This window comes from Siniperca chuatsi, linkage group LG3 (genome assembly GCF_020085105.1).
Source record: "Siniperca chuatsi isolate FFG_IHB_CAS linkage group LG3, ASM2008510v1, whole genome shotgun sequence".
Taxonomy (NCBI): Eukaryota; Metazoa; Chordata; class Actinopteri; order Centrarchiformes; family Sinipercidae; genus Siniperca; species Siniperca chuatsi.
In genome coordinates, this window is record NC_058044.1 from 31338467 (window position 1) to 31351275 (window position 12809).

The 12809-nt window shown below is 40.2% G+C and overlaps 1 protein-coding gene across 4 annotated transcripts in view; it reads left to right on the plus strand.

Annotated features, from left to right (window-relative positions):
• LOC122873248 (microtubule-associated tumor suppressor 1 homolog) overlaps positions 1-12809 on the plus strand; it is a 69952-nt gene extending 57143 nt beyond the window's left edge. For 3 of the 4 annotated variants that reach the window (XM_044189697.1, XM_044189696.1, XM_044189695.1), the window contains 9 exons: positions 4140-4206; positions 7478-7601; positions 7780-7870; positions 8366-8471; positions 8703-8776; positions 9347-9445; positions 10128-10244; positions 10429-10526; positions 11608-12809. In XM_044189697.1, coding sequence (XP_044045632.1) covers positions 4140-4206; positions 7478-7601; positions 7780-7870; positions 8366-8471; positions 8703-8776; positions 9347-9445; positions 10128-10244; positions 10429-10526; positions 11608-11821 — 990 coding nt within the window. In that variant the 3' untranslated portion in view covers positions 11822-12809. The remainder of the gene's footprint in view (positions 1-4139; positions 4207-7477; positions 7602-7779; positions 7871-8365; positions 8472-8702; positions 8777-9346; positions 9446-10127; positions 10245-10428; positions 10527-11607) is intronic. The other variant, XM_044189698.1, reaches the window with a different exon arrangement.

Consider the following 12809-nt stretch of genomic DNA (forward strand, 5'->3'; position numbering starts at 1 on the left):
GAGAGACATTGGGTATCTGTGTCATCTCGACACCATGTTTCTAACAATATGACATTATCTTGATTTTTAATACTAGAGTTGAATTCTGGGTCTGTGCTCTTCAGTCCAAAAGCCAAAGAGCACAGACCCTGAATGTTCCATGAACTAAAAGACAGAGATTTGATTAATAATTAATCACAAATATAAATCATATATAATGGCAAGTAAAACAATATGTTAAAATTTTAATTCAATTCAATAATGATTTAATACAGAAAGTACAGAATAGAATCAGGAACTAAGGAGCAGGCAACAGCCTGGAATTTTTTTTTTCTATCCAATAATCTTAAAGATGAGTTGTAGCAGTTGCTTCACCTCTCCGATGTCTGAGTGGTTGGCCACTACCTGTGCACAGGCAGGCTGCTTGAACCATGTCAGGCTGGGCTTCTGCATAGTATGCTGCTCCAGATATGCGCTCTCGAAGTCTGGAACCACTGTCTGCCTGATTTATAGTGGGTGGTGCTCCGTAAGCTGGCCTCTGGTCAGCTGGCCTCCGGCAGGCTGGGCTCCGGCAGGCTGGGCTCTGGTAGGCTGGCCTCTGCTTGGGTGTGCTGTTCCTAGATAGCAGTCTCCTCTCCCTTGGCCAATGTGGTGTCTGCTGCTGTCCATGGCTGGGCTGTGGTGGTCCTGTGGTGCGGTGTGGGACTGGAGGCTCTCTGTTGGCTGTTGTCCGTCCCGATCCAGGTGGACGTGGTCATACAGGTGCTCATATGTCAGAGTGGGGTGATGGGCGATGTTGACCTTGTTAAGTGCTGCATACTCTGAGGTGATCACCCTGTTTATCAGAGTCAGAATCAGAAATACTTTATTGATCCCTGAGGGGAAACTCTTTTGTTACAGCTGCTCACTATCACATCAATGCACAAAGGAATAGAAGTACTAAGCAAATCAAAATATAATACACTATAATACAGCTAAGATAAATTAAGTACAAAGTGGATATAAGTATAAAAGCTAAAATAAGTGTAAGTACAAAAGTGCATTTACAGGGTGAGTATGTACGGAATAATACAATGTAATAATATAAGTAATAAGTAATAATGAGTACTGTCAAGTTAAGTGTAGCAGATTAACCAGATTATTAGACGGTGGATATTGCACAGCAGTAATATAAGTAATCTCTTTTAACCTCAACTACAACTCAGTCATGTATGGACTCCTATAAGAGACAATACCTCCAAAACAAAAAGAACTGTTTTAGCTCATTATCTGCATTGTTTGGAAAACCAGATGTGCCATGGTTTTACATCAGACGTCATTGACAGCGACATGGTTGTAAAACATGTACTGGCTGACCTCCGGAGGAGGAGAACTATTGATAAAAGACTATTACTTCCCTGGAACATACTGGACATTTAATGTGAAGATCTGATTTCTCTGTGCACATTATTGCTTAGATCCTTGTGTTAGCAAACACTTTTATCATTTTGTATTATGTAGAATATCCATGTATAATTATGTATTGAAGTATCTATGTTGTGCTTTTGTTTTTGTCTTTTTGTATTGAACTTGTTGGAACTTAATAAAGTTTTTTTTTTAAAGAAAAGAAACTCCCTGTGTGCTGTCTGAGCCACCTTAATGATGGCCTCTGCCAACCTCTCTCCTTTGTGGCGCAGGTCATTTCAGAACTTCCCCACACTGTGATGAAGGAACAACTTTCTGTGCTCCAGGAATTTGCCATTGGCGTCAATGAGGATTGTAGTTTTAGGGAGCTGGTGATGAAGTGGTCCCTGTTACTCTGTGATTGTCTCTACTCTGGCTGGGCAAGGGGCTGTGTCTAAGGCTGGAGGATCAGTATTGTCCTATGGAGGACTGGGTCATCTGGCCTGTGGTGCTGCCTGGCTTCTGGGGCCAGTCTGTAGAGGTCTGGGGAGACTGGGCTGCGGTGCTGCCTGGCTATTGAGGCCAGTGTGTGGAGGACTGTGGAGACTGGGCTGTGGTGTTGCCTGAAACACTCCATAAACTTTCATTGTTATGCGGATGATACCCAATTATATCTATCGATCAAGCCAGATGGAACTAATCAATTAGCTAAACTTCAAGCATGCCTTAAGGACAAATATTTATTAATCATATTTCAAATATTATAATATATTGTACAAAGAGATATACGTATCAGCTGATCTTGTTGAAAAAGTATCATTTTAACAACTTACAGTATATCCATACATGAAACAACATTGAAACAACACAAATGTGAAACAACACAAACACAGCAAAAAAGAAAACACAAAACAAAAAATCAAAACAGACTTATTTGTTCATTCTTAATTGGAATTGACTTCAAGTTCAAGTTTTATTTGCCTGGGAAGATTTCTTCTTTTTCAGGTCAGTTACAGCTGCTGTTGTGAGCTGTACAAGACTGGGTGTTTGCACTCATGATGGATGTTGTTTTCTTGATTGTCTTAAGACAAGATAGGCCGTTCCAGCAACTGTCCCAGCTGTCACTTAACAGTGGGATACTTCCAGACTTATTGAAGAAGTCCCTGGCTATCCCGGTACCTAAAAACAACAGGCCAAAAGAAAAGAACGACTTCCGCCCCGCAGCCCTTACATCGATCCCTATGAAATGCTTGGAGAAACTCATTAAATCATTTGCTGTCAAGTGGCCCGAGTTTGATAAATTCGAACTGACGCAACATGTTTGTCGATCAATAAATCATTAATTCAAAAATAAACCACAATCTCTTCATTTGTATTGTTTGTGTTAGGCTAATATGTAAAACGATGAAACTAATTTTCCAAGGTTTTCCTCCCCATGTTTGTGTGTACAGAAAGCAAAAATTCACAGTTGAATTAATTAATTAATATAATGATCACCTGACACCTAATTTGACTTAATAGCCTGCTTTATTATCAGAATTATTTATTTCAGTCAACAGTGTTTAAACACAGAACTGAATTAGAACCAGTAGACAGTATCCACAGGAACACACTCCACACTACATATTCGTCACACATACCTGTCTCCATAGAGGTCCCTGCAAAGACTTCCTCAAAACTTTCCCTGTCTGACTCATGTTCATCTGTTTGTTAAAAATACGTAAAACAGACATTATTTGAACTGTCTGACATGAGCATCCAATATTGTTGTTCACCTGTAGAGTAAGTACTAATGAAAATAATTTTTAATGCTGGGCTGGCTATCAAATATTATATACCTTACAGGCTATAATGTGAAAAAGAATTGATGAGTAGTCTAAAAGAAAATTATCAAATTTACATGTTGATTTGACCCATTTACAGTCGAAGTTGTTGACCATTTTTTAAAACACAAATTTAACGTCCTATTTTACTTTGAGCGCCGCCCCGTTCGGCAGGCTGCAGCCAGGTACTCCTCACTCTTTGTCGCACCTGATTTCATAAAGACTTTCTGGCAGCCCTGTGCGTCTAACACAGACGCTAAAGGGTACCTTGTGCATGTTTATATGATTCTGAGAGGTGTGACAAAACATCGGTATGTGACGCCCTGGGAATGAGAACCGGCTGGTATAACATGCAGGTTTAATCAACAGGTTTCTTAGCTGGTCACTTGCACTTTTGCACTTTGATATCAGTTTTGATTTTACTGATTTGGATTGACTGTTTTATTTGACTTTATTGTTTTATTATTATTCTGTCACAATGTTATCTGTTGTGTTTTATAACGATTATGTTGTGGTCTTATTGGGTATTCTATTGTTTTTACTGTGGATTTTATGGTATTTGATGTCTGGAGCACATGGACCAAACAAATTTCCTCGTGTGGGATAATAAAGTTGATCTGAATCTGAATCTGGATCCGGTCACCCTACATTCATAAGGTTGCTCTAATATTTGGGAAATCACTGGCACTTTTATCTGCATTGCATTCCTGGTCATCACCCTGCCTCTCCAACCACAACGGACCTTTACAACGGTCCCTGTAGTTAACTATGAAGCCAGTGGTTGCAATCTCATCTGTGGGGGGTGCCATCTAACACACTATATAGTCCTCCACGTAGAATTCCCTATATAGTGTGTACTGAATAGTGAATGATTTTAGGCAAAGCCTCAGTGTGCATTTATCAATCTCTGCTCATAATTGAGTTTAAACTGAGTTGATCTTATCTTCTGTGCAGCGCGAGGATGCCTTGAAGCAGAAGAAGGCATTGTCGCTGGAACTGGCAAACCTCCGAGACGAGATGGGTAAGAGCTTCAGAGAAAAGTTTTTCTACACATCCACACACCCTCATGCTACCAAGTGCTAATTCATACACCTGTGTTCCACAGAGTTTGGCAGCCTGACACTGAGACAATGCCCAAGTTCAACCTTAATGATTATATACAATGTATTTACAAAGAAGAAGGGAAAACAGTCAGGGGAAGTGAATGCAGACACTTCCTACATACATAATATACTGTGGTTCTTAAAGTGATGGTTAGTTTCAGGATGATTTACTGTCACAAACTGTTTATAGAGAGTACAACAATTCAGTTTATAATCTTAAACAAGAACACATTTTCACATATGTGTTCTTAGTAATCCTAAGAACACATATGTGAAAATGTGTTCTTGTTTCTATTTTACAAAAACATTTAGGTCGCACTATCTGACATCCACTGGAAATAACATTACACTTTGTGTCCTAAATACTAACTGATGCTGGTATGTGTGTACTCAGATAGCTGAGAGTGTGAATCATGTCAATAGCAGTTCTGCAAGTTTGGCTGATACAGAAGGATTATAAAAGATTGCACATACACATAGAAATATTCTCTCTCTCTCTCTCTCACACACACACACACACACACACACACACACACACACACACACACACGTATCACTATATAAAAAATAACCATGACTGTAATTTAAGTATATTCAAGTATTCAAGTACACACAAACACACACGCACACTTGCTCTGAATGCCTTCTTAAATCTGGCATGCCAGGCACCACACAAACACAGAGATAGAGAGCAGGAGAGCACATCCTGAAAGCCTTTTCCTGTTCCCCATCACTTTCTTTCTAAAACACCACCTCTCTTTCCACTTTCTCTCTGTCCATCATTCTGAGCAGCAGTGACTATAATCTTTTCTTTTACTGCGTGTTTGACCTTTGGCTCATCTCTTTACACACAGAGCTGAGGAATGTCAGCAATGTATAGACCTCTGCTGTCACTACACACACACACACACACACACACAGAGCTGTCTTACTAGTTACTTTAACTAACTTTAAATAACTGCTGCAACTATTAGGATCAAGTCAGGTCAGAACAGTATTCCTGCTTCTTCTGCTACTACATAGGTCTCACTTATCCTGAAATGACAGATAGTTTATTTTGTAATGAAGTATAGTCCTACAATCAGAATAAATGCAGTTTAATGTTTCAGAAGCACTGCGTGAGAGAGGTTTATACTCAGGAAGAGTCAAAGACTTCAGGTGAACAGGTTGAAGTCTCTTCTTACATGACTGATGTTTACATACATACAGAACTTTTCAAAATCAAAGTTACAAAGTGCTTTACGTGGTTGAATCGGGGTTAAAACGTTTTAGGACTGAGGCAAATACAATCAGGCATTTAAAAATACAGCAATACAGTGAAATGAAACAAAATCAAATAAAACAGAGTACTAGAATTTAAAAAAGGCTTTTCTGAAAACCTTTTGAGAAGCGATTTAACTGATTCAGCAAGCCTCAGATCAAGATGTAGGAGCTATTCGTTCCTGAAGCACTTTAAACCTAAACCTGTTTACTAGCTACGTGCAGAATTTTCATCACATTTGTGACACTTTTATGGTATCCTATCAATAGGAGGAAAATGCTGTGAAAGATCGTAGATTAATTAAAGTAAAAGCTTTGTGTCTACAGACAATATAATAGTTATAAATACTCCAGCCTGAAGCTGTTTGACTTTCTTCTAAACAAGTCAGGTGCACATCCTTTAACGTGATCTGTTTTCATTGTTTCAGTGACTTTTCCTGCATTCACTGTCTCACGTTTTCATTTTGTCTGAATGAGAAGCAGTAAAGCCTTTCCCCCTCACAACCTCAAAAACTGACCCCCAGGCAGACACTTCATACTGGTACCAAGCACCAGCTGTCAAACACACACACACAGAGTTCGTGTTGTCCGGTCTAAGCTAAAGAACAAGCTGGTGTCTAAGCTGCTCTCAGCTGTTGTTGGCTTTTTGTCTCCATCGCCAAGGTGACAGCACTTACACTTGCTCTATACAGCTCCATTCAGAGGAAAACAGCAACTGTCCCAGCTACAGCCAGTTGTTACCACACAGTTATATAAGTTGGATTTTTTTTTAATTACAGTCAGTGTGTGTGTGTGTGTGTGTGTGTGTGTGTGTGTGTGTGTGCAGGGTGGTTTCTGTTCAAATATATCTTTCAAGTGATGGCATCCCTACGTCCCTGGTGGATGATTGTTTCTGCTGCTCCAATACATAACACACTGAGTGACAGATCACTGTTTCAAATTCTATGAAATGCGTGCTGAGAAAATTACAGTCCTCCAATCTTTGGTAGTCCAAGTAATCAGTTCTTTATCTGGATTTTTCCCCAAATATTTCAGATTAGAAACATAAATCAAAATGCCGTGTGATATGTAGAGACGGAGGGAATCCTGCTTGTACTTGTGAGAGTTTAAATTAGTCATGAGAGGGAGGAGTCCTGCTGCATACTTCTGAGCTGACTTGCAGATGTTTCGGGGTTGGATCTCATGTCTGCCGTAACAGTAATTAAACTGGAATGTGGTTGTCAGGGAATGCTGAGGAACACACACACACACACACACACACAGAAATTCTGTTATTCATTACCTGTTGAGACACTGACTGTTCCAGGCATGTCCCATCTCAGCACCATCTGGACTGACGTAATGTGATATGATGATTGTAGTGGTGTGTGTGTGACACGGTCACATCTGCCCTCAAAAGGATTTCTAACTGAGGGTTTATGTTGTGTAATAAACAGCTGATTCCCAACCTGCTCATTCTTTTCTCTCTTTTTTTCTTGTTTTGCAACGATCTCAACCAGCAGGTCAAACCCTGACCCATTTGGACTAGTTGGATGAAATTGCTCTAGATTTTCTTAGGTCATTGAAACATGTAACTGTTTAAAAATGAAGAAGATTATTTAATTGTTTAAAAAAAATGCCACTTGATCCAAGATATTTAGTTTGCTGGACTTCACTTGTATATATATGTATATATGTGCTCTAATACCAATATATAATATAATATTAGTCATTGAGTTTTGTTTTCTATCACTGGTTTATTTAACTGTTGTCATTATGAGACTTTTGTCTTTTGCTGTAAAGACAAATCTAACCTGGAATGTTTTGCTGTAAATTCCAGGTTAGATTATGCTCTTCATGTATCTGACTTTCTTGATTAAATGATGGTTACATTATTACATGTTCAAGTACAAATGAACATTTCCTCCTGCTCTTCTCTTCTCCTTCCAGTCATGTCGTCACAGTGCTGCAAGCATCTGCAGAAGGAGAAGGAGGAGGTGCGTGTCAGCTTGGAGGAGGCTTTGAAGAGGCTGGAGGAGCAGCACAAGGAGGAGCTGGTGCAGCTGGAGGACAGGTGTGGCATTCACCTCTGCTGATGTGCTCACAGCTGGACACTCAGCATCACAAAGATGGGATATTTATAACTACAACGCCTCAGTGTTACCACACTGTTGTTTGGAAATTACAATACTGATTCTACTGTTCTGGATGTAATTTGTGTCTCTAACTGTATGTTCCTCTGTGTGTGTCAGATTGAGGAGCTTTTACCAAACAGAGTGGGACAAAGTCCACCAGACGTACCAAGAGGAGGCTGACAAATACCGCATGTTGATGGAACAGCAGGTCAGAGCACATACACACACAAACACATCAAATTTCGTTACAGTCACTCCTGTTGTGCTGACTGTAAAACCAAAATGTGTCTACTGGTTCTTTGAGTTAGATTGAACTCTGATTGCTTCACAGCTTGGTGCGACTAGCGAAGCTCTGGTTTTACTGTGTTTACTGGAAACCCTAGTTCACACTTTTAATATATGTTATTTTTCTTTGCTGTATCTTTGTGTTTGCTGCAACAACACCTCCCTCTACACTTTCAAGTTCATGTGTAATCTAAAAATGTTATGAAACAGTCTGCATTACAGAAGTAACAGAAGGATGACAACACTTATAATCTAATCTAATATGTAATAACCAGATACTGATGAGGACAGTACCAGAAGCTCAAACTAACTACCAGTAAAAGTGTGGGATTAGATCAGTATTTGGTGCTTTCTTGGTGTTACTTGGCTTTAGTAAAGTAATTTGTACGCCGCCCTGATTTACGTCTGCATCCCTCAGGTGGCGGAGCTGAGGAGACGACAGGAAGCAGAGAGGAAGAACCAGGAAGTGAGTCACAGACAGAAGATGGAGTCTCTCAAACTGCAGTATGAGACCTCCATACAAGGTGTGTGCTGGACAAATACACACTTTTCACAGCTCAGCATTTTATAGTTAATAACAGTCATTCACCAAACTGAGGACTTTTCATACTGAACTATCTAAAGTGATTTATATTTTTAACTGTTCAAGCATTAATTGCTTTCATATATTGAATAAATATTTTCAAGATTAGTCAGATGTCATTTTGCTAGATCACTTGATTATGTGTGTTTGTGTAAATGTTTGTGCATTTCAGAGCTGAAGAGGATCCAGCAGACAGACCTGGAGAACCTGGAGAAAACACTTAAGGAGACTGAAACATCTCTCTCTGTAAGAGCCATTTATATATTAATATTTACACTAAGTTTCAAAAAAAGGTATTCAACTTCAATGTCTTAATGAAACAAACTCCTCAGTTACACACTTACTGTGTGGTGTGGTTAAAGTAAAGCTTGTGTATGCACTGAATGTAGGCAGCTGATAAGACCACCTGCGGCTTGAGGTTTAGTGTCTTGCTCACTAAACAGCTGCTGCAGCAGTTGAACCAAACCAAGACTTTTCAGTTCTGCACTTGGTTTCAAGAAAAAAAATCAAAAATGCCCAAATTCCTCTAGAGGAGTGTGATGATTTATCATGTAAAAATTCTTTCTTATATTTTAATGTCTGTATGCTGCCTGCCAAATTCCCTGCAATTTAACATTGGTTGAGTAAAATTCTGTAGTTCAGTTGTAATGTCGGAAGCAAAAAATCCACCCAAAAACAAAGCTACAATAGGTATGAATACACATAAACAGAGAAGACTTTGAAAAATTGATTCTAAAAGAACAAAAGCTCAGTATTCGCTCATAATGGCTTCTGTCTCTCTCCTCCCCTGTCTGCACGTCTATCACCTCTCACTAGGATAAAGTATCTGAGCTGTCAGCAGAGAAGGAGGCTCTGAATGAGAAATTGAAAGCAGAGGAGGAGAGGAGGAAGTGCATACTCAGTGACAAAAATCTGGTAAAGATTGTTACATCTATAATAGCTTTCTGTCACGCAAAGATTTTGGAGATTGTGTACATACAGGTAAAGTTAATAAAGGAATATTAACCAAGTGGAATAGATGCAGTGTATGTGGCACAAACAAAGACAGCCAGATAAACAAACAGGACGCAGTTAAATTCCTCCCTTCAGCAAAGTTTCTAAAGCCCCAACGAGACACTGTAAACTGTCAATCAAAACAAGCGATTATAAGACATGAGGTAAAAGTCACTACTGATTTCTCAAGTCAAACCATCCAACATGCATCATTCTTACACTATATGCTAATATCTACTAAGGTACAACCAGCAGTGTGTAGGCAGGAGAGTAGTCGCCATCATAGAGGTGAAGCACAGTGTTGGTCTGAATCTGGTTCTGACTTCCCTCTGCTGGTTTCGAAGAGTCACACACTCTAACTTTATTCTGAGCCCCATGTTACGACATCTCTCTAACCACCAGTGTTCCTTAGCTTAAAAAAACATGACATGATAAGCATGATCACTTATGTATGGTGACTTGTATTGTAGTTCATCAGTATTACTGTCAAAAAAAGCTTTATCTCTCTTCTTTATCTTTGTCTGGACTGGTGCGGGGACCCACTTTCCACCCAGAGCATTAAAGTTTCATGTGGCCTGTTCTGAATGTACGTGTGTCTGTGCAGAAGGACTCCCACACAGTGTACCTGGAGCAGGAGCTGGAGAGTCTTAAGGTGGTGCTTGAGATCAAGAACAACCAGCTTCACCAGAAGGAGAAGAAGCTCATGGAGATGGACAAACTGGTGGGCATCAATCTATCGCTATCACATATTATCATCTTGGAGAGTTGGTGCCCCACTGTAGTCTCAATGCTGTTATGTTCATAATTGAATATGAGCACAAAACATGAGGCCCATATTGACAATGTTCAGATGAATGTAGGAGCTTACATCAAACCGATCTTTTGTGCGGCTGTGTGTGTCACAGGTGGAGACTAATGTGAAACTGGGTGAGTGTCTGAAGAAGGTCCAACAGGAGAACGAGGACTACAAGGCCAGGATGGATAAACATGCTGCTCTCTCCAAGTACCTATGCCTGCTGTTGTGTCTGTGTGTGTGTGTGTGTGTGTGTGTGTGTGTGAGACCCATTTAAATAGACAGGATTTATATGTGTGAAATAACTGGCTTATATTTGTAATGTATGTGGAGATGCAGCTCACTGTGGACTTTTAAAGGTCCAGTGTGTAACATTTAGGAGGAGCTATTGGCAGAAATGGAATCAAATATTCATAAGTATGTTTTCATTAGTGTATAATCGCCTGAAAATAAGAATTGTTGTGTTTTCATTACCTTAGAGTAAGCCGTTTATATCTACAGAGGGAGCAGTTCCCCTTCCACGGAGGCCGCTATTTTGCACCACCAAGAACGGACTGACCAATCACTGGCTCTAGATAGGACCTTTAGCGTTTTTCGCGGGTTTCGCAGCCACTGTAGTTTCTCCTCCACGCTTGGAACGGGAGGATGATCCGAGCAGCATTCAAATGGTTGCAAACTACAATTTCAATGCTAGATGCCACTAAATCCTACATACTGGACCATTAAGCCTTGCAGAGTGAACAAAAGGTCAATCAGTCATGTGATCATGGGGTTTTATCTCACATCTGACCTTTCTCTCACGTTTGCCTTTCCTTTAACTCATAATCTGTAAGATAGAAAATTGTGTTTTGGACTAGAGACAACAGGAGCAACCTGGTCATCCCACCATTAGCCACATGAAGGAAGTGTCTTTATTGTGAGGCCCTGGATTCAAATAACTTAACACTAACAATAATCTTAAATTAATAAATAATCTGAATGGGAAAAAATAATCACAAGCTTGAGTATCAGCATCTATATTGTTTTGTGATTAGTTTAAAATCTGACCAGTGAAAACATGGAAATGTGTTAATAGACGGTGTATATTTTGTTGGATCACACATGGACGGTTGAACTCTGTTAGTTCTTGTTTGAGAGTTTATCCTTTGACAGTGAAAAATGTACCAGTATGAAGTAGTTACTACTGATATTAAAATCCAGTTCTACCCTTTCAAATCTTCTTGAACCTGGACTCTGACAGCCACAGCGTGTCTCCCTGAAGCCCACTACAGCTCTCTGTCTCCTCCTGCAGGCAGCTGTCCAATGAACAGGCCATACTCCAGCAGACGCTGCAGAAAGAGTCCAAGGTCAACAAGCGTCTGTCCATGGAGAACGAGGAGCTGCTGTGGAAGCTGCACAACGGTGACCTGCTGGCGAGTCCCCGCCGCCTCTCACCCACCTCACCCTTCAACTCACCACGAAACTCTGCCTCCTTCCCCACAACTGCACCCTTATCGCCCAGATAACCCCAACAACAAACAACAACCCCTTCCTCCCCTGACCTTCTGATTCTCCTCATCACCTTTACAAGCATGGAAAGATGGAAACTCTTCCAAATACAGACAAAGACACAGTCGTGTTGTTGGATATTAATGATGAACTTGTACATTTGGATTAAATTGCATTAAAGATGCTTATTTTGAAAGCGAAAAGACATTGTAGTGGCACCGATGCACTTAATTCAGACCATGGGACTGGCCTTGCTCTCCATAAGTCTCTTCCAAATACCTGGTTCTCCAACAAACCTTTCTTCTTTTTCTGAAGAAACGTACAAACAGGCACACCTCAGGGTCTGTACATAGTGCCTCACTCTCGTTATGACTATCCTTACCTTTTTGTTTCTTTTGACATGTTGTACAGTTTATGCTCATCCTGTTCTTTTATGCCCCTCTTTCTAAAGAGGTGGATGAGAAAAAACCTTGGACTTGTGCTGTATACAGGGTTTGTGGAAACAGACTCAAAGTTCTTTGGGTCTGGCAAATCATAAAATGACGGGTACTTCTTGGTGGATTAGCATGGATTGTTTTGCCTTTCCCCTTCTTTTAAAGAGGATGGTTTTTTCCCCCAAAGTGCGAAGCTCAATCACAGATCTGCTTTGGACCTCTGGAAGAAGTGGATGAACTTGATGTCCTTCTGCAGGCAAACAGGAACACACATTCATGATTGTTGAGTGTGTGAGCTACTCACAACCTCTACCTTAATATACTATGTGGAATGTAATCACCCTTGGATGTTAAATCTGAGCAGGCCAGTTCAGAGACACACACACACACACACACACACACACACACACACAGACATCTCAGAGCCAAAAATGCAGTTTAATTAACAAGGATGGTGTTAGCCAGGACAGTGTTTACACCTGGCAAACCGATGAAAGAGATGTACCCAAATTGCCTCAGTGTACCATGTTCTGTTTTATTTTGGACACAGAATAAATACAATATGACATCA